This window comes from Chiloscyllium plagiosum, chromosome 10, assembly GCF_004010195.1.
Source record: "Chiloscyllium plagiosum isolate BGI_BamShark_2017 chromosome 10, ASM401019v2, whole genome shotgun sequence".
NCBI classification, from domain to species: Eukaryota; Metazoa; Chordata; class Chondrichthyes; order Orectolobiformes; family Hemiscylliidae; genus Chiloscyllium; species Chiloscyllium plagiosum.
Window position 1 is genome coordinate 85,747,515 of NC_057719.1, and position 23,167 is coordinate 85,770,681.

The following is a 23,167-nucleotide window of genomic DNA, read 5'->3' on the forward strand; positions in this document are numbered from 1 at the left end:
TTAGTTAATTCAGTGGGATAGAAAGCTGACGTCTGATACACAATGATACCAACAGCATGGGTTCAATTTCTATACTGGCTGAGGTTACCATGAAGCACTCTCCCTTTCAACTTGCTTCCTTTCCTGAGCTGTGGTGATTCTTAGGTTAAACTGCCCCAGTTGTCTCTTTCTCTCTCTCTCTCTCTCTCTCTCTCTGCAATGAGATGGTAGTATTGTAGTGCATTTCCTATCACGCCCTTAGCCAAGAGTTTGTGCTCAAGTAGGACTGGAATCTATAATATTCTGATAAAGACATGGGTATTAGCAATGAGTCAGAACTGATGTAGTCGTAGTTGGGCTGAAGTTAAATATAGGAAGGTAGCTAAATTGAGAACACTACCCTCATTTTGCAGTTGTGTTGATTTCCTACACAAAGGGAGAAAATGTGCAGAGAAAGTCAAATGTTGGGATGCTCAATATTTTTCACATATATATTTGAGAAGGTGTAGTCAACAAACAAAAATGCTTATATTTCCACAAAGTCAACCCTAGCTCCTGGAGTGAAATGGGGCAATATTTGAGAAGCATGGGTTTGGGGGGCATAATTTGGAGGCAATATTTGAGGGGCACAAATTTGGGGTCAATATCGATGGGGAAGAAACCTTGGAGTTGGGGGAGACCCTTGGATGGGGGAGCAGGGTATTTCCAGGCCAGGGGAGAAAGACAACAGGAGAGGCTGACAGAAAACAGAGAGAGAGAGAGAAAGGGTTGAAAGAGAGAGAGAGTGAACGAGAGAGAGAGAGAGAAGAGAGAGAGGTTGTCCTATGGAGGGAAAGATAAACTAGACTGGGCCTATATTCTTTCAAGTTTAGAAGAATGAGAGGTAATTTCATTCACACAAGCAAAATCTTTACAGGGATTAACAGCTTAGATAGAGGAAATACTTTCACCTGAGTTGGGATTTCTAAAATCAGGGGATAGCTTTAGAAAAATGGGCAGACTATTTAAGACTGTGGTCAGGAGGCATTTCTTTCCTCAGAGGTGAATTTTTGGAATTCTCTGTTGCAAAAGGCTATATCGTCAAGACCGAGATCAACGTATTACAGAGATAGAGCAGGAAAGTAATGTTGAAGTGGATGATTAACCACAATCTTATTAAATGGTACAGCAGGCTTGAAGGGCTGCCCATGTTCTTAAATAAGATCCATCTTTCTACAGAGCAGACAAGTGGGAGAAACTTCATCAAAGAGTCAGCACTGACAGGATGGCTTTCTTCTGTGCTGTACAGTTCTTTGATTCTACATCAAAGCATCGTCTATCGTCACTGGATTCAACTTGCTAAGCTTGTACACATTGATATTTTTGTCCTCAACTCTGTGGACAAGTTCACAGTTGAAATATTTAGGCAAAAGCTCCTCATGGAAAGAGATAGAGTGGTTCCCTCTGCGCAATTTGGTAGAGAGGTAAATGATGGTCGATTCATAGCACAGATGCAGCAGAGTCTTTAACAGCAAGGGGTAGACGAGGGAGGTGTACACAATATCTGCACCCAGGATGAAATCATAGTCGGTTGGAAAGTTGATATGGTCTTTACCCCAGGAAAGAGCACAGACCTTTGAACGATGCCTACAATCAGCAGGGATGTTAGCAGAGACGTTATGTTCTATCTGGCTCAACACATTCTCTTTGTCTGTGATAGTAACATCTCCACCTGACACGAAGAATGAAACATTGTCAGTGCCCATTTATGTGATAAATCAATTACCAAACCTAACTGGTCACAGAGAGAAAATGTATGCATTGTATGTCGGCGTCATGGAGACTGGCACACAAGGTCGGTTATACATAGGGTTTTGAAGCATAGAGTCTGTGCCGTGCTGGGATTGTGATGTCAGGGCAGCCAAAATGTGCTGTAATCAGACCCTCTTATCTTCACAATGCAGCTTTGCATTTCAACTGATTTAGCTAAACACAACCTACTTTTGGGTGGCAAAAAGCCAGCCAGCCTGGAAAACCAAGCTATTAAATCATTCTTCAAGTGATGAGCAACCAGTAAACATAAACTTACAGGAGGACATATTTGAGTTGACACAGTGCTCCATGTGTCAACTGGTATGTGGTTGGAAAGGACAACAAAATGCACAACAATGGAAAAGAGCAGGAGAATTGGGGTGGCTGGATGGCCAACAAAAATCCAGCACAACCTAATGAGACAAATAGTCCCCTTCTATAAAATATGTATTTATTTTACGAATTTTTTCCCAGTCCAAAAAAGATCTTTATCAAAAGAACAGGGTAGTGCTATTGCATGGCATTTCTGGCTTTCTGAAATTAAAAGCTTTCAAAACAAATCGTACAGAAATTATTGTCAGACAGCAGAGCTCAGTTACTGCTGCACTGTCATTTGCCCTTGTGCATTACTGTCGTGTATATTGTCTGCAAGTGATAATGTGGCAAAAGCCCTTTAAAACTACAGGATGTTTTGGTTCTGCTGTATCTAATTACTCTCTTCAAAAACACAGGGTAAAATTAACCAGGAAGGAATCTGTTCAATACACGTCCTTGAGGTACTCAGCACTCAAATGTGTTCTCAGGAATTCAGCGTTTTGAAGTTATTCAACAGCAGATAGAGAAAACAATTTAAATATTCGCATATTTAAGAACTAATGCTGGTTTGTTAAGTCTCTTGCAATTAAATACCATGATCTTGGTCTTACGTTAAAAGGACATAGAAAACAATTTACTTAAGTGCTGACAGTTGTCCCCAGCTGTCCTTGTCATACTATATTTTTAAATAGGTTGTAGTGTAACATTACTGCAGGTGTTATTAATATCTACTGAGAAAACATCCCTGCAAAGCTGGGTTCAAAGCAAAGCCAAAAACATTTAAAATGCTCAAAGTAGTATTTTTCTTTCTCGGCAAAGGGCCTGCTCAAATCAATATCTTTCCCAACTAAAAGGAGGCATGTGTATGTGCATATCTGTGCATGTGTCGACTCCCTACATTGCAGTTTTTCTGTCAAATTATGTGAGCCATGAATGCTAATTGCTGACAGGCTGTTTCCTTTATTTATTGCACTGTGTGCAACTTTGCAATCCCCTGGTCATTTCAATGATTTTAAAATATTGTCAAGTAGTGTTACCACTAATTACATGATAATGCTTATGTTTTTAACCCTGTTTGTAATATGACCTAATTAGAAGTAATTTGAGGTGTTATTGACCCTGAAGGTTTTAAAAGTGACTAAATGGTCAAAAAGCGAAAACACCAGCAGGTATTTAGTGACATGTGCAACACACTATGTGAATAATTAGCACCTTGATGAAATTGCAGAGGCTATGGGAGAGTAATCAGTCAGACCCTCTGGTTGAAGCCAGCTTGTTGGACTGAATGTCCTTCTCTGACAGCTGTTTTTTGTCATTTTTGCAATTTATTGCCCTTGAATGATGCAGTAACCCTATCAGCTCATCAGTAACTGATGTCAAATTGTTTCTAAAACAGAGGAGAATAGAGCCACACCAACAAAATCCACTTAGCAGACACCTCCAGCTTGCCAGGATCAAAATCAATGCATGAAAATTCACAACTTAGCAGTCTTAAATGACAATGAGGAGAAAGTGAGGTCTGCAGACGCTGGAGATCAGAGCTGAAAATGTGTTGCTGGAAAAGCGCAGCTGGTCAGGCAGCATCCAGGGAACAGGAGAATCGACGTTTCGGGCATAAGCCCTTCTTCAGGGCTTCTCAATATACAGAGCAGGTCATTTAGGACTGAGACTGAAAAGTTTTTTCATTCAAAGGGCTGTGAAACCTGTAGAGATCTCTACCCCAAAGGCTGTGGAGACCAAACTACAAGAAGTAGATAGGTACATTTTTTAGATTTTACAGGCAGCAAATGGTATGGGGAACAAGTGGAGCTATGGAGCATTAAGATAGAGAATCAGCCATGATATATATGTGTGTATGTGTGTGTATCTGTATGTGTATGTCTGTGCGTGGGCATGTTATATGCAATATACATTTTCTTAACCATTGCACATTATCTTTCACATTGATAATCGAAGTTTACAATCATTCTTTAACTCACCCAACAGAATAGCTAGGATCCCCACAATTCCAGTTCCAGACCCTAGTTCAAGCACCTTCTTCCCAGTAAAACTTATCTTCTCTTGTTCAAAATACCGACAAAGCACCAGGGCCTGGAAAGAAAAATCGGACTGTCACTGTAGAATAAATTAATTGAGAAGATGATGAAAATGGTTACAGTAACTGTTAGTGAGAGGTAGGGTGGAGAGTGTTGGGAATGTGAATATAGACATTTCCCTGTAGACATTAATGAAGCTGGGAATGGGAGTCTTGCTTACCTATCAAACACATGCATTTCGAGCAGCTCCATGATGCAGGACTCTGTGCTCTACAATCTGTTCCCCAGGAAGCACGCCGAGACAAACATCAACTGCATCTAGAGGACCATCAATTTGGTGAAAGATGCTCTTTGGTCTGCCCGAAACTTATGGTCTTCCAGAACTAGGAGCCCGATCGAGTGTTGCAGACTGGCACATTCCAAAGGTCCAGGACTACGTGCTGAGGAACACACTAAAGCTTGGGGCAGCTGCTGTCAAGGCACAGTGGGGAAAGACCACTGTCTGAGGTCTTCCTGCTAAAGATAAATGGGGGTCCATTCAGTTATCTGACCTCCCAGTGTCTCAAATACATGTAAATTTTAATATTATATGTATAAGAGAGGCCTTTAGATTTTTGGATCGAGTCAAAGTCCAGTGTTTTGTTTGCTTACTTGCCACTGTAGAATACTGAACTACATCTGTGACAACGTATTCTTTTATAAATAAAGCATATTTTTGAAATAAAAAAATCAAACTTGTGCGAGATATTATCAAGCTGGAGAGGGTTCAGAAAAGATTTACCAGGATGTTGCCAGGTATGGAAGATTTGAGATATAAAGAGAGACTGGATAGGCTGGGACTTTTTTGACTGGAGCATAGAAGGTTGAGAAGTGACCTGACAGAAGTTTATAAAATCATGAGGGGTGTAGATAGAATTGATGGTAGTTGTCTTTTCCCTAGGCTGGAGAATTTCAAGACTAGGGGACACATCTTCAGGTGAGAGGAGAGAGATTTAGAAAAGATGCGAGGCAAATATTTTACACAGAGGGTGGTTCCTGAGGAAGTGGTGGATGTGGGTACAATTACAACATTTAAAAGACATTTGGATGGATACATAAATAGGAAAAGTTTGGAGAGGTCTGGGTAAGGAGCAGGCAGGTGGGACTAGTTTAGTTTGGGATTATGTTTGGCATGGACTGGCTGGACTGACAGTCTTCCATGCTATAAGACTCTATGACTCTATTTCCCAGTGGATTAAGAGCAGCATAACGATCAAATAGGCACCATTAGCATTGCTAGGTTAAAGGACAGGAATGAGCACAGTGAAGAGGAGGCCAGTGTTGAGAGGTTAGGGAAACTGCTGAGTTAGTTATAGCTTTACAGTGAATATGTAAGGCTATAAGATTTGAAAACTGGAAGGATATAGTGATGGTGCTGGGTGGAGTGGATGTTGGAATGGGAAGAGCTGCTGTCTCATCAATATCAATGAATATGGACAGAGAGGATGCACAACTAAGTTATGGAATTAGTAGCAGAGTTGTGGCTGAGCTGCTATTTAGTGGAAGGAAAAGTCAGAAACAATCTGACCTAATGGTGACAAAGGTGTGTATGAAGATAGGAAAGGAAGCAAGTTATGCTCTGCCTGATGCAATGAAGTAATCCTTCTGGAGGAGGTGAGCAAGGCTCAGCTTGTGAATGTGGTGTATCATCTAGCTTAGCCTAGGCCAGTGTCCAGGAGGAGATGTGCTACTCTTCAGTTCAAAGTATAGGTGCATGTGATTATGCACAATAGCCTGTGTGCAACAGTACAGGTTGTTTAGAATAGAAAAATAGTAAAATGGCAGGACTATCCTCTGAGGAGAACTTGGTTTGACTGTGCTTTTATTTACTAGGATGAGAGGTGTTCTGAATTCAGTAAGACACACATTGTATTGATAATGGATCAAAATGATGAAGCGTTTAGTCTTCCTGATGTTTAGGTAGAGCGAGCTAAGATTTATGTTTAACTCACTGCCACATCTCTTTCAGGCAAGTTAAGATTGTTTGTTTCATAATAGTTCCCTCGGATGGAGAGATGATGTTTCAAGTGGAGATTCATTTAGTGTCACAAGAACTTTGAGGATCATGGATTCAATTTTTGGGTCTGAACCAAATTGCATTATCTCAAACCTAGTCACAACAGGGATTTTACATTTCTTCTAAGCACCACATGGTTGATGAAAGGTAAATCAGTCAAGCCTCCCATTGTTAAATCAGTAACTAATTCAGGAATATTAACAAAGCAGGGGGTTAATCTCAATATTGGCTTGGCCATTTATGCAGGAAATCACAAAATATTTTTGAAAATGGATATAGATTCAATTAAACTTCTCAATTCTGAGTTCATTGAATCTTATTAAGGCATTCTATCAAGAGATATGGAGAAAGTTGGTGGAAATGAAATTAAGGAATTGGACCAGCTACAATCTAATAGAACAGAGGAACATAATTGAGTGCTGAATAGGCTATTCCTCTTCCCATTTCTTTTCAATATGGTCAATGCGGATAAGTGTAAGTTAGTTGAAGTATATTGCAATCCCCTACAGACATTTGATTATAACAAGTACGGAAGAGTCGAATGAGGATCATTTCTTCTTGCCTATACAATGGAATTGGCATCCAAGGCCAAGTGACTTACAGCATCCCAGACAGAGGCGGAGAATCCCAAATCGCCACCAAAAAATCGAGCGATGTTCAAAATGTGTCCGCAGAATTGGAACTGCTTCTCAGAGATGAAAGGCTGCGGAAAGAGCCATTCAATTGTTTGGGCAGTGCGGCCAGTATTTTCCTGGCACTGGAGTTTCACCATCCTCTTGAACCTTTCCTTGAAACTTTCCCGGTTGCTGGTGGCTGTTTTCTCATCGTTTGGGAGATTCTGGCCTGAAGCATGGCTCTGACTCGGATCAGTGGGAGCTTGACTTGAGTGAGCCTGTCTGATTGAAAAAGAAGAAACTGTAGTCTGGAAGAGTCGTAAACCACGGGAGTGTTAGAAAATTAATAGACATGGTGAACCCAAGTTCTTAATCAAGCCTGCCCCACTTTCATGATGTCAAGGAAGCAGCAAGGATAATCTGATCTGACCACAGCTTTCAATGTTTCCAACATCACTTCTCCACTCCTGACCACTGCCATAACTTCCCTCCATAGTGGAGTAGAAAAGTAAAAAAAAGGAAAAATCAGGCTGAATAACAAATAAATACGCCGAAAAATTCCTCTCTTATACCTGTCTGTCACCACCCACAGATCAAAATCAATCCAAGAGATCACTTAGAATACATGCTATCCAGAAAGACAATTTCAGTCACTTTCAATATGAAAGCATCCCTGCACTAATTAAGAATGAGTCCATTTCTGTCTTAAAAGTATATAGGCCATCAGCACTCACTACAGACATCTCCCATCCATTCCAGAGGATTGCCATTCACTAGGAGTGGAAAAAGGAATAACTAACCACTCAGTATATCCCTACTCTTAAATAGCTCTAATTCATTTCCACTGACCACTGAACTGAAATAATCTATTAATAGGAATGGTATCCAGTTAGTGATTTTATAGGCCTTCACCAGGACAGATAGTTCCACTGTAAATCAAATCAAGGTCAATGGACCAATATAGTGAGCTAGGTTTCTTCATATTGGTAACAAGCTTTCCTCAGATCTTCTCCAAAACCACTATCTCACCAAAACTGACCAAATCAAAGAAAAAATGGTGCTACTTTGATTTGTTTGGCAAAATTCAATTACTAGAACACAATATTTAACTATAACTTTCCTACTTTGATCATGAATCTCTTGTGATCTATGCACAATAACACCAAAATATCTTCTCCCTTTCAGTAATTTTCCCTGAAAGTGATGCATGTTTTCTATTTTGACCCCACTAACAGTCCCAGCATTAGGTTTATGTAATTTAAATGTCATTTGCAAATGTGTGGTCCACTGCTGAAACACAACTAATTTTTTTTCTTTGCATTGATTGTACTCCCCTACTGTCTTAACCTTTGCACAGTGTCTAGTTTACTTCTTTGTTTTAAAAAAGTCAGTAGAACACTAAAGTCAAGACCCACTATGTCATGTACATCAAGCTTAATTAACATGGATCATCAATGCGACATTTGGAAAAAAACTTGAGAATTTGCTAGCAGCCTTTCAGTTCAATAAAGTGATTGTCAAATGTGAAGTGTCCACAATTTTCCCAGTAGAACTTAAAAGTTTGTGAGAAATTATACAGTTTGTAAAAAAGAACAATCACATTTTGAAATTAGACATAACTCATTTCTCAGTAAATATGTTAAATTTTATATTAGACAGCTTAAAAGACTTATTTATTGTTTTAAAGACACATTTTGTTGAAGCTTTTCATTTTATACTTATTGCTGATTGGTTTTCAAATGGTTTATAATTAGTAGAGATGTTGCAATGGAGAATGCACCAGTTAATGATGACTGCCAATTAAGTCTCAAGCTTTCTTTAAGTATTAGTTTAAATTTTATACCAGTTAGGTTCTTTGTAATTGGTCAAGGCATTGTCACTTGCCACAGAGTTAACTTGTCAACCAATCAGCACTCATGTCTCATGCAATATATTGTTTTCCTTTTACTATGGTATTTATTGCAAATTGTTTTTGAGTACCAGATAAAAAGCTTTGATCCTGCCCAAACTGGCCATAAACAGGTCCAGGTAGCGGGCCGTGGAGGGGGTGGTTATGGCCAATTGCCTGCCCTCTGCTGAGGCGACGTCTGAACCTGGGTATCCCTGGATAAGGAGCACACGATGTCTACCAACTCCCTTGAGCTGTTCAGGGAGAGTGGACACTGCGGTGAGTGGAGTGTTTTATTTTGCCCTCCAACTCTATTTTGATTTAATCTCCACCCTTCCCTTCACTTTTTTGATGGCACAGCATTGCCTTTTGATGAGAAGGGCACTGCTTGTCACTGGCCACCCTGGTGTTTCCTTTCTTCCTGGTGGTGGAAATCAAATAAAGATTTGTACACTTGTTGTCAAAAAAAAGAAAAAAAAAGCTTTAATAAAATGTGCCTTTTATCAGCAAGTCTTAAACTTTGTCCAACCAAACGATTGAAGTTCTATTGGTAGTTCTGGCCTGCTGTACCTTTATCTGAAAATAAAACAGATTATCAGGTATACATTGAGAAGAATGGTAATATGAGTGCTAAAACTTCTATGTAGGTCACATAACCTCATCAGTTTTTGAACTGTCACTCTTTGCCTGCATTCATTCAGCAAATACAATAAGAAGTGATCAGGTTTCTTCATTGTTAGAACTGATTGATGAAGTGATATATTTCAATTTGTGGAGCAGGCTCAAAATCAGGCTGTCGCTAAGGCCTACATCTTATAAGAGAGATCAGAGACAGAAGCCAACTGAGGCGCAGAGGGGAAAATGAAAGGGTCCAAAGGTTGCCATGAACGATTAGAAGCAATGAGGCAACCACACAAGGAGGGTCAGAGATATAAAAATATGAATGAAAAGCTCTTTGAGGGAAATCAAAAGTCAGACTGAGGGACTGGAGCATTGAATGGATAATGCATAGGCTCAAAAGAGGAATCAGTGAACATAAAGGAAACAGAAACATTCATAAACAGAACTGACAGGAACAAGAGGAGAAACAGACTGAAAAACAAGAATCAGAAACAGAAAAGGGGGAAAACAAACAAACAAATATACTGAAAAATAGAACAAATGAAATATTCAGAGGCAGAGCACGAAATTTCAAAGAAACAAGAGGAGACTCAGAGAGTTTAGGTGGAGTATCAAAGGTGGAAGAAACAGAGGTCTGAGGATTCAGGCCAGAGGCAGAGAAAGGAGTTTGAAGTGGTAAAAGGAGAAAGAGAGGCAAAAAGAGTCAAACAGAAGCATTGATGGAGGAAGCAAATCAAAGAATTGACGACAGGAAAACTGGGAGCAGAAACAGCAAAGCAGTCATCAGTGATTAGAACAGAAATTCAGAGGCACTAAGAGGACAAATGTAAGGTCCAAACAAGAGAATCTGAGACTGCAAAATTAGGTTTTTGAATCAACTAATAAGGAAACAGAGTCAGCAAATCCAGAACAGAAACTCAAATGGGAGAATCAGACAAACAATGGAAAACGGTGGGGGGAGTGGTTTAAAATTAATCAGATGCTATGAAAGGAGTAGGAGAGGTTTTAATTTACTTGGAATTCATTCATTTTCATCAAATTAATCTTTGGGCCCAGAGTTGACAAGCAGAATTGGGGAAATCAAATGGACAATAGATAACTAAATGGGTGGCAATGGTATAAAGGTGGTTTTGGCAATCCACGCTTTTAAATTTTGGGGACATGGGTTTGAATCCCATCATGCAGAGAGTGAAATTTGAATTGAATACAACATAGTCTGGTGGTGGCTGTGTAAACACCCACCTGCAATTAAACTCGGTATTTGCAATTCTCCTGAATTATTTTAATCTAGAATATCTGTATCCATAAAATTTCTGAAGGTTTACACTTTGGAATCATTCTTATTGAGTGTGAAAATCCTCCAGTGCCTCAAGTGTGTGGCATCAAGGTCTAATGCAGAAAACATTCTTCCAACCAAACATTTGTACAGGGTATTGCCAAAATCATCAACAACCCATAACTCCAATGCCTCGCAAACAACTCTATGCCTCACACTGTCAAATATCTAAGTCTAACTATCTATAACTTATATATCTAAGAAATGACTGATCACGATGTTGGTGTCATCTTTGGTTCCGAGGTAGCTTCCAAGCATATACCAATGCTATCACTACATCTGCCTATGTAACATTGTCCAACTTCCCGAGGCCTCGACTCATCAGGTGCTGAAACCCTCACCTATGTATTTGTTATCAAAATCTTGAGTATTATCTTCTAGGCGGCAAGGTTCTACCATCCATCAATTGATATAATTCATGATTCCCCTGACCATGCCCCTATTTGACATGAAGACCACTTCATCCTTTATGCCTGTGGTCGCCAGTGGCAACTGATTAAACAAATGTAAATGTTTCTCCTTACTTTCATCCATTTCTACTGAATCACCCTTCCCCACCTCTGTAATCTTCCTAGACCCTTCAATTTTCAGAGATGCCTGCACTCCTCCCATTCTGTCCTCTTCAGCACACCCAATTTTAATCTCTCCACTATTGGTGATCATGTTTTCAACTGTCTGGGCCACCATAAACCTTTTCAGTTTGAACTCATTTAAGAAACTCCTCATTGAAGAAAAATTTATCCATCGTTCCTAGTGCCTGTTATGTTGTTTAAGAATGTTTGAGAATTGTTTTATAATAACCATGGGAACATAAGGAATATTTTGTTACATCAAATATACTACACTTTGAAATTTATCTCTTGGATTCTGGGTGTCCCTTTGGATCCTTCAAGTCCTATTTTGGATTTTTGCTTCTTTTTGCTTTAGCTGTTTCTGATTCTTCCTCTTGTCACTGTTAGAACATAGAACAATACAGCACAGAACAGGCCCTTCGGCCCACGATGTTGTGCCGAACATTTGTCCTAGCTTAAGCACCCATCCATGTACCTATCCAATTGCCGCTTAAAGGTCACTAAAGATTCTGACTCTACCACTCCCACAGGCAGCTCATTCCATGCCCCCACCACTCTCTGGGTAAAGAACCCACCCCTGACATCTCCTCTATACCTTCCATCCTTCACCTTAAATTTATGTCCCCTTGTAACACTCTGTTGTACCCGGGGAAAAAGTTTCTGACTGTCTACTCTATCTATTCCTCTGATCATCTTATAAACCTCGATCAAGTCACCCCTCATCCTTCGCCGTTCCAACGAGAAAAGGCCGAGAACTCTCAACCGATCCTCGTACGACTTCCTCTCCATTCCAGGCAACATCCTGGTAAATCTTCTCTGCAACCTCTCCAAAGCTCCCACATCTTTCCTAAAGTGAGGCGACCAGAACTGCACACAGTACTCCAACTGTGGCCTAACCAAAGTCCTGTACAGCTGCAACATCACTTCACGACTCTTGAATTCAATCCCTCTGCTAATGAACGATAATACTCCATAGGCCTTCTTACAAACTCTATCCACCTGAGTGGCAACCTTCAAAGATCTATGTACATAGACCCCAAGATCCCTCTGTTCCTCCACCTGACTAAGAACCCTACCATTAACCCTGTATTCCGCATTCTTATTTGTTCTTCCAAAATGGACAACCTCACACTTGGCAGGGTTGAACTCCATCTGCCACTCCTCAGCCCAACTCTGCATCATATCTAAGTCCCTCTGCAGCCAACAACAGCCCTCCTCACTGTCCACAACTCCACCTATCTTCGTATCATCTGCAAATTTACTGACCCACCCTTCGACTCCCTCATCTAAGTCATTAATAAAAATTACAAACAGCAGAGGACCCAGAACTGATCCCTGCGGAACTCCACTTGTAACTGGGCTCCAGGCTGAATATCTGCCATCTACCACCACTCTCTGCCTTCGACCGGTTAGCCAGTTTTCTATCCAATCTCTCCTTCCTAACATCAAGCCAATTGAGTACCCAGTTTGCATGGTCCCCCTGCATTCAATGTGATCGAATCTTCCAGAGCAGCCTATCATGTCGAACCTAATCAAAGGCCTTACTGAAATTTATACAGAGTACGTCTACTGCTCTCTATGTCTACTGATTCAAGAATCTATGCAAAGCCAAGTGCCTACAATTATGTATCCTTGCCGAGAGAGTTTTTGGGGCAATATCTACAGATTTGATCTCCTTTGCAAGGAATAATCTCCTTATCACAAACACAGATGTTTGTACAATGAAATGAGAGGGAGGAAACTGAGTGTTTAATCTGTAGAGCTATGAGAGAATAGAAATGGTTGCACTGAAACTTGATGCTTGGTTGCGATCACTTATTTCCAGAAGAGACATTGATAGGGTGAGAAATTCCATATTTTACCCAGGTTTGATTGGTTTGATTTATTGTCATGTGTACATCAGTACAGGGAAACACTTTATTTATGAGTAATGGAGGCAAATCATAATAAGCGTGGCCAGACAGATCATAGGGTGAAAATAGACTTGTACAGAGTAAGGCATACAGGTCACTCTGCACAGGACGTGCACTAGACAAGATCAACATGAACAAGATCAGCATTATGTGAACTTAGAGAGTCCATTCATCAGTCTAATATGGCTTTCCTAATTGTTCCTAAGCCGTAATTAACTCTCCCCACATTAATAAGCAGTCAGTGTGTGAGCCTGCACTGAATGTCATATTGTTCACAATCCCCAACAGCAGCCACAATACCTTCCAATTTCCTCTCTTGCTTCCCACATAATCCTAGGATATATCCCGTCAGGCCCAGGGGTCTTGTCTATCCTCAAGTTGTTCAAAATGTCCAACACCTCTTCCTTCCTAACAAGTATCTCCTCTAGCTTACCAGTCCGTTTCACACTCTCCTCTTCAACAATGCGGTCCCTCTCGTTCGTAAATACTGAAGAAAAGTACTCATTCAAGACCTCTCCTATCTCTTCCGACTCAATGCACAGTTTCCCACTACTGTCCTTGATTGGACCTACCCTAGTTCTCGTCATTCTCATGTTTCTCACATACGCATAAAATGCCTTTGGGTTATCCTTGATCCTATCTGCCAAAGATTTTTCATGCCCTCTCTTAGCTCTACTAATCCCTTTCTTCAGGTCCCTTTTGGCTATCCTGTATCCCTCCACTGCTCTGTCTGAACCCTGTTTCCTCAACCTTATGTAAGCCTCCTTCTTCCTCTTTACAAGACATTGAACCTCCCTCATCAACCAAGGTTCCCTCACACAACCATTTCTTTCCTGCCTGACAGGTACATACATATCTAGGACATGTCGTATCTGTTCCTTGAAAAAGTTCCACATTTCCACGACATCCTTCCCTGACAGCCTATGCTCCCAACTTATGCTCCTCAGATCCTGTCTCACAGCATCATAATTACCCTTCAGTTGTATACCTGTACAACTTGGACTGCAGCAATTCAAAAAGGCAGCTTCTCAAGGGCAACTAGGGACAAGCAATAAATAGTGTCCAGCCAGCAGCACCCACATCCCATGAGTGAATTTAAAAAATGGATGTGACTAAATGATGCTCAAGTGACTATTTTACATAGCAGGAGACATTATTCGGCTGCAGAGACATTGCCAGGAATGGAGGGTTTGTATTATAAGGAGAAGCTAGATAGGCTAGGACTTTTCTCACCAGAGGGTAGAATGTTAAGAGGTGGCCTTACAGTGTTTTATGAAATTATGAGGAGTATAGATAAAGTGAATGCCAAGTGTCTTTTCTCTAGGGTGGGGGATTTCAAGACCAGGTAGCATGTTTTTACGGTGAGAGGAGAAATATTTTTTAAAAGACACGAGGGCCAATTTTTCTTTTATACAGAGAGTGGTTCATGTGTGGAATGAACGTTCAGAGGAAGTGATAGATGTGGGTACAGTTCGTGTTTAAAACACATTGAGGTAAGTACATGAACAAGAAAGATTTCAATGGATATTGGTCAAGTGCAGGCTAGTGGTACTAGTTTTGTTTGGGTTTATGTTCAGCATGGACTGATGTGTCTGTTTCCATGCTGTATAACTGTATATTCTTATGATGGAATGACAGCCAGGAAGTCTCATGGGTCAACTCCTTTGATCTATTGAAGTTGATCTCAAGCAATGATTTTACATTTGGAATGATGGAAATATGCCTTTTGTAATTAATGAAGACATAGAGTCATAGAGATGTGCAGCATGGAAACAGACCCTTCAATCCAACCTGTCCATGCCGACCAGATAGCGTAACTCAATCTAGTCCCACCTACCAGCACGCGGCCCATATCTCTCCAAACCCTTCCTATTCATATACCCATCCAAATGCCTCTTAAATGTTGCAATTGTACCAGCCTCCACCACTTCCTCTGGCAGCTCATTCTATACACGTACCACCCTCTGTGTGAAAAAGTTGCCCCTTAGGTCTCTTTTATATCTTTCCCCTCTCACCCTAAACCTATGTCCTCTAGTTCTGGACTCCCCAAACATAGGGAAAAGACTTTGTCTATTTATCCTATCCATGCCCCTCATAATTTTGTAAACCTCTAAGGTTACCCCTCAGCCTCCAACGCAACAGGGAAAACAGCCCCAGCCTGTTCAGCCTTTCCCTATAATCACTATTCATTTAAGCCTCAACATTTATTTTTGTTAAGCCACTTAATAGTTTATTAACTGATGACCTCTGTCCTGTGGATTTCCCATTCTGTTCAATGAGGGAAGTCAAACACACTGCTCAAGTCGTGGCAGTTGCTTGCCCAGATTGTGTCATTAGTTGCAGCAACTTGAATTCTGAGGTTTGAAGCTTCATAAGCATCTGTTCTCCCTATGGTGCATCTATGAGATTGCAGGATTCATTGCCAACATGTTTATAGATGCAACCACTCTGCAGCAAAAGGGTATGTTGGTAGACAAGGAATGGGGGACCAAAATTGAGTCAAGGAGGACCAGGCAAGTATTCTGATTTAAATCCTGGTGACATTAATTCTTCCTCTGTGAAACACAACTAGAGTCACCATAATTCCTGATGAAAGGCTTTCGCCCAAAACGTCGATTTCCCTGCTCCTCGGATGCTGCCTGACATGCTGTGCTTTTCCAGCACCATTCTAATCTTGACTCTAATCTCCAGCATCTGAAGTACTCACTTCTGCCTAGAGTCACCATAATGGTTGGCCCACCAACTGAAGGCAGATTAGGAAAATGGCGCAATATGGAATACTTCAACTAAGAAAAGAAATAAGCATTTCTGTGGCTGCAGATGTGAATCCTGGACAGCATTATCCTGCCCACAGTCAAAGAAACAACTTCAGAGCAATCTGAGGAAGGGGAAAGTGGTAATGAACCATTGATCATGGTGCAAGTTGAAATCAGAAAAATGGCAGACCAAACTTTAGCAATGACCTGCATTTAAAAGAGGAGAGTATTTTTATATACCTGAGCTATATTTTCACAATGGGCAAAGATAGTACCAAAAGATGAAAAAAAAGACTAGAAAAGTAAGATGAAGCAATAAATGAGTGCATATGATTGCTGTCACGTATTAAAACTGAGAATGCGGACATCGCTGACTAATCCAACATCTGTTGCCCATCTCTAACTGCCCTGTAGAAGGTGGCGGAGAGCTGTGTTCTTGAACCATTGCAATTCATCTGGTGTGGGCATATCCATCATGCTGGGATGGGGCAGGCAAGATCACGGCAGGCTGAATGGCTTCCTTCTATGCTGTCACCATTTCTATAATTCTTTGTCCGCGTTAAGTGGAAAGAATCATTTGCTGCAGATCACATGTGTTTTCTGTGCAATCGAAGAGATGGTGGGACTAACACGCAGTGTGACCTGAGTCATCTCCACACACAGTAGCCCTCAGACTGCCGATGAGAGTGGTCATCAATGAAGTGCCAAGGCTAGTCCCCAGTTATCCCAATGGAGAAAATCCCTTGAGCGAGTATCTAACCAATTCCGAGTCACAGTACTCAGCTGTGAAGGAACTAAACTGAAATATCATCCCACTAAAGAAATCAGACATCGAAGTGTGACATTATTTTGTTTGCTCCATCAATAGCTTCCATTCCACTCTGGTTGATATCTTCATATCAATGATTATAGACATATTTGCCTCCTTTCCATGGCACTGTAACCCCTTATTACACAGAAATCCTCTTACCACATAAGATGATGGGGGAGATGGGGCGCATGGGGAGATGGTATTGCTAAGCTTTCCTGTTGTGCTCTAGTCCCACTCTTCTTTAGTATCCATCAGTCGACTTCTCGCCAGATTTAGGTTGCGCTGTTAATCCTTAAAATGACTAGAAAATGTGTGTGCTTTTTTTTTCCAATTGAAAGCTAGCCCCAAGAAATTGGGAGGGATGAATGGCATTGAACAGGTAACAGAGGTTTTAAAGGGCTATGGAGGTGGGGCTGGAGAGTGGGACTAGCCGGGTAGCTCTTTCTGGAACCGGTACAATTATAGAGCCATAGACTAATACATCACGGAAACAGACTCTTTGGTCCAACCAATCCGTGCTGAACATTATCCCAGACTAAACGAGTCCCAACTGCCTGCTCCTAGCCCATATCCCTCCAAACCTTTCCCATTCATGTACTTACCCAAATGTCTTTTAAATGTTGTAATTTTACTCACATCCACTATTTCCTCAGAAAGCTCATTCCACACGTGAACCACCCTCTGTATAAAAAAAAATGCCCAACATGACTTTTTAAAATCTCTCTCCTCACCCTAATAATGTACCCCCTCGCCTTGAAATCACCCATCCTCGGTAAAAGAAACCTACCATTAACTCGACCTATACCCCTCATGATTTTATATAAGGTCACTTCTCCTTCCTTCTATACTGTTAACCTCTATGATTTTATATTAGACCCAGGTCGCTGTACTGTCCGGTGAAGCAGAGCAAAGATCTTGGACCGAGCAGCTTGTTGAAATGTAAAGTCATTTTCCTCATGCTGCAGAAAATCTTCGAGTAAATTGTATTGATTGAATTTAGATAATTGTCCAGTCCTTCTATTCAATTCTCCAGATGGGCCGAATGGCCGAGTCAGACATCTGTGTGATTTTTTTTCATTGACGTATCGTGCTTTGTTATTTTTGTTTATCAAGCGACAGTGCACAGTCCAGTCCCATACCCCATCATTTTTCTGATCCTGCAGCAGTCCAGGAAGCAGAAACTCCAATTTCTTTTGTCCACAGCGGCCTAGGAAGAGCAGAACATTGTGATATAGCTGAGTCACCACTGTTGTCTGTCTACCTGAATCTGCTAATCTCTGTTTAAGGACAGTTTATAACTGCTGGCATGTCTCCTTCCACCCAGATTCAGAGACCTCTAACTCCATCCATGTGGGACACGGGCAGCTGTCAAACACAACTTTCTGTGGCTTTATGTCTGGATCCAGACCTCCGCTGTGATATATCAGTCTTAATTTAGGCAGACCCACTCTCCAAAGCATATTTTTGTTCCTGGTTCATTTTCCCTTTCAGGACGCTCCATTTCAGTAGTTTCCGCGCATAAAGGGAATGAATTCGAGTCTCCAGTTTAAACAAGACCAGCTCCAACATGGCCCTTTCCATTCTTTATGCTTTCTCCAAATTGTCATTCTTTTTGGGCCTCACTTGAAATCCGGGTGTAATTTGTCGGCTTCAGCTTTTCAAAAGCGAAGATACAGGGTAGGTTCTCCTATCAGCGTTAAATTTGCATCCATTGTCCACTATCATCACGGCTCCTGACTGCCTGGTTTAATGTCCACTTGATTTTATTCTTAAGATTCTACAATGTCAGTTGTCAGTTTCTGAAAACATGCCCCTATCGGTCGAGGGTGGTCCCTAACCATCCAGTGTTCTTGTACAAAGTAAGCCTTCACCCATGACGCACAATTTTAACCAGAATGTCTTCTCTGGGCAGTAGTTACAAAGGAAACGTTAACAGATACAAAAAAAAAGATGGCCCTGAGTTCGGAAGGAGAGTCGTGTTGGACTGGAAATGTTAACTTTCTCTTTCCGCAAATGCCGCAGGACATCCTGAGTTTCTCCACCACCTACTGTTTATATTGGTTCTGGTGATTGGTTTGGGTTCGCTAACCAGACCTGGGTTCTGCGCATTTTTCTACCCTCTTACGAGATATTGAGATCAAAGAGTCTTAAGATCAGAAGACGTTGGGCCCATCAAGTCTGTTCTATCAGTCAATGAGATTATGACCGATCTGATAACCCCAACTCGACCTTCCCGCCTTTCCCTCACAACCCTTACTGATTAAAAATCTCAGCCTTAGATATATTTAATGTCATAGAATCTATGTTGTAAAGAGTTCCGCAGAATAACTACCCCCACAGAGAAGATAAATTCTTTTCATCTCTATCTTATGCAGGTAAACCCTTATTTTGAGATTCTCTGCGCCCAGACTCTTCCACAATGGGGAAAACAGTATCTCCGCATCTACCCTGTCAAGTTCCCAGAGTCTTGCATGTTTCAAAAACGTTGTGTCTGATCCTTCTAAATTTCGTATGAGTATAGGCCCAAAGTACTCAACCTCTTTCATTATCAACCTCTTCTCAACAAAGAAAGTTTCTCCATACCCAGTATTAACCGAGTGAACCTTCTCCAGAATACCTCTAATGATAGTTTATCTTTCCCATACGTAAGGGCGCAAAACTGTTCACTATATCCCAGCTATGATCTGGCTAGTGCCTTGTATCGTTTTATTGATTGCTTCAAAGCCTAATTTCTCTCCGGTTCCATAGCCTCTGCAAGTTGCTGGTTAACCTAGCCAATACTGCCTTCCTTATTCTTTTGCTTCTGAGAAAACGTGATACGTGTTATCCATATGCAACCCCTCTATTTTAAGACTCCACACCTGATGAAATAATGACCAACATTCCACTTGCTTTCCCTAATACCCACTGAACTTGGATAAACCTTTTGTGATTCATGCACAATCCCTCTGTTGTGCGCCTTTCCGCAGTCTTTCTCCATTTAAGTAATATTCAGCACCTCCATTCTTCCTATCAAACCTCACATTTTATCTCATTGCATTCCACCTGTTCTGATTTTTCCCATTCTTCCTCAGTGATTTTGAAGTTCCAATCTTATTGCTTAACATTGGCAGATGAAATTTTACAACTGAATAATTTTTGTGCTTGTTCTCTAAGGGTGGTCAGAATCTGACAGGATCAGTATTGAAGGAATACCTTGATGCTGTCATAGAGACCTAGTTAGTGGGGAACAGCTTGAGATCGGAAGGAGTAAGACCGATCTACCACCCAAATTCTCCTCAGAGACATTGTTACAGAGACAACCAGTCTACCTTATACTCAGTTGTTAATACAAACTAAACAGCATCCTGTTCAAGGCAAGAATGTCTTCTAAGTACCGAAAAGTGGCTTTCATCCACACCACACTAGACCAAGCAGCTCTTGTAAAGCCCTGCCCTGAAAGAGGATGTTGCAGCAAACCCTTCCCAAGTTAAGCAAAAGGACAGGCAGCCTCATACAACAGGGTGGGTGTCGGCAGTGAGGTCTGCTCCACAAGTTGGGTTGATATCACCAAGAGGTTGCAGATTCAATGCAATGAATAAAGAGGCCTCTGAATAATCTGAAGTTGTGCTCCTTGGTAATCCAAAATCTTGTCCCTAGACAGATATTCCATCCTGTATCAGTAAATGTTAAAGAAGGATTAGCCCTTAATGCACAGTCCCTATTCTTGTCTCCAACATTATCAGGACAATGTCCGTTAGAGGTCACCACCACCACCACCAGACAGGGACGAAGTCTCTCTCCCCAAATGGAGGCGCAGTTTATTCATTTTCCCTTGTGTGATAAGTAATATATTCTAGTAATACCCTTCGTATACAGAGTGCATAAATATAAAACGCGTCAAGTTTTGTCACAGAAGCAAAAGAAAAAATAAGGCAGTATTGTTTCGGTCAACTAGCAGGTTGCAGAGACGATGGAAGCGAAGAGAAAGTACACTTTGAAGGAATCAATAAAAAAAAATTGCACTTTCCCAGTGACTTCCGCACCAACAGGGAACCTTCAAAGTGTTTTACACGTAAACTAAAAATATTGTTCCAACGCAGGGTGGCCTATTACTAACGAGAGCACAGAAAGTCCCTAAAAGCCTTTTGTTTCGTGGTGGTTTCAGTGGAATGACAGCACCTCGGACAGTTCACCGCATTGTGTTGGGAGCTTTTAATCCTCATGTTTCTGTGCTAAACCCTGAAGCCTATGCCTCTTGGTGATAGGGCGAAACCATCCCACCCCCAACCCCACTCTGCACTTTAGAGGTTAATTGTATGAACCTCGTCCATCACTTGTGGCGAGAAGGAAAATGCACAACAGAAAAGGGAGGGATGAGAGATGTGAGTTGTGCATTATAGCATTTAGTGGTGATTGGAAAGTGAACATCACGGCGATGATACAAAGCCATTCCCAGTCTAAGTTTGACATGCAGTTGCACTGGATAATCATTGGATTTCAACTGGAAGGCTGTACTCCCTGGTGGCAGTAACCAATGGGTTGTCTGGGCTGGCTGGCGTGGACTAGTTGGACCCATGTTGTTGCCATTTTGTATGATTCTGATTCTCGTTCTTTAATGTCTAAGTACGGTCACTGTAGTTAAAAAATGCGACTCAGCCAAGCACGGCCACAAGTCATAAAGTCCTAAATAATGAGCTAAAGATAACTGACTCAATAAAATACTGTGACCAGGCAGAGCAGGTGCCAGATGTATTCATAGACTGCAATGGTTTCCATTTCGTCCAGCGCTGCAATAGCAACTGGGCTTAGATTTTACAAGGTCTTTAATGTGAACATGTCCCAGTGCCCTTAACAATAGTCATTTAGTGTAAAATCTTTCTGGCACCAAGACATACAAGGATACATTTGACTGAAAGAGGTGAAGTGGTTTAGGGAGGGAATTCAGTGTCTGAGCTAAGGGAGCTGAAAGCAGCGCAGACAATAAGACATTAAAACACGATCCTAGAAGTTGGAGCGCATACAGCTGTAATGTTCATTGTTGGTGATTTAGAGAGTCATTGCAGGACAGATACCAATAAAACATTACAGTTCCATCCAGTTAGAGAATGTGATCGGGTGGTATATTCTTGAATGCTGTGGACAGATTGAGAAGGAGACAGGGCTGTTAATCCTGGTCATTGTCACAGCTTCTAACAATGGACTTTTAAGCATTGCCCTGGAAACCTGATTGGAGGGAGTTGTGGGAAACAACGGCATGAATTTGAGGAAGCAAATTCCGTTGAAGGGCTTTGCAAAGAGAAGGAAGGTTGGGCTAGGGGCTATCATAGAGGTGCGTTGTCCAGATAAGGGGGATCGAGAGCAGTTTTTGGGACAGTATCAGTTGAGAGTCAGTCAGTGAGGATCAAAACTGAGGGGTTGATTGCGTCTCAGGCACAGGTTATTGCTAAAGTTGGAAGAGAGCCTGGAGTTCAGGACAGGCGAAGCAGGGAGGGCGAGAGTGAAGGTTGGCCGAAGGGCAAGGGAATGAAGTGGTTGAAAGGATGTGCTCTATTTCCGTGATTATCGGGTAACCAATAACACTGAAGAACCAGCCAGCTCCGCTCAACATTTCGAGGTACCAAGATATTTGCTGGTCAGGCAATCCTTGACTGATTCCAGAGCATTTGTTTTTTTTTTTAACACGACATCTCAAGCTAAAATTGCATTGGTAGAAAAGTGCAGAGTGTTTTCCAGTAATTTGTAAAAAAAAAAGTGAAGTTATTGCTTTCAGCTTTAATATTGGTCCCATAACTTACAACCTGTGGTCTTTGGCCAATGTTCCGTTGTAGTTGCTTTACCCAATTATTTCAGAATGAGCACTGGTTTATTCTCCCTGTTAGGTGTGCAGTTTGACCATGAACACTAAGTACGGACCACGTAATGGCAGCACTCTGCTTCCTAGCAGGTAGTTCTGACAACACTTATAGAATGGGGAAATGGGGAATCAGGCCATTGGCCCCACCCAGTCTATACCGACCTTTCGAAAAGCATCTCACCCAGATCCAATCCCCTACCATCTTTCTATAATGCATTTCCCCATAGCTAATCTATCCAACCTGCACATCCCTGGACACTATGGACAATTGAGCATGGCCAATACATCTATTTTTAGACTGGGGGAGGAAACTGGAGCACCCGGAGGATGCTGAAACCTTACATTTGAAAAGATCTTTTGTCCGTCAGCTCCTAAACTAGCATTCTCCTTGTTATAACAAGCTGACAAGTATTGTGAGCTTGCAAAGATATTTTAAAGTTATGAAGTTCTTTTGCTCTCACATTTAGACATGGCATTTTCTTGCCCAATGAAAGGCAAAGTGACTCACCTCCAGTTTCTGCGCAGCTTGACTCTGATGATCACTCACCTCATTGAAAGCTCGCCGCCGGCCGGAACACCTTCCTTCTCCCATGAATGAGAAACTGGAGGATTAAGGCTTCGGTTTTCCCCGTTAAAGTTGGGG

The 23,167-nt window shown here is 41.4% G+C and overlaps 1 protein-coding gene across 1 annotated transcript in view; it reads right to left on the bottom strand.

Moving 5' to 3' along the window:
* Positions 1-1,100: 1,100 nt before the first annotated feature.
* Positions 1,101-23,167, bottom strand: part of LOC122553994 (EEF1A lysine methyltransferase 3-like) — a 22,815-nt gene continuing 748 nt past the window's right edge. The window contains exons 2-4 of the mRNA XM_043698480.1: positions 6,779-7,073; positions 4,065-4,176; positions 1,101-1,690 (exon numbers count right to left, since the gene is read on the bottom strand). Of these exons, the coding sequence (XP_043554415.1) occupies positions 1,278-1,690; positions 4,065-4,176; positions 6,779-7,073 (820 nt within the window). The 3' untranslated portion in view covers positions 1,101-1,277. The remainder of the gene's footprint in view (positions 1,691-4,064; positions 4,177-6,778; positions 7,074-23,167) is intronic.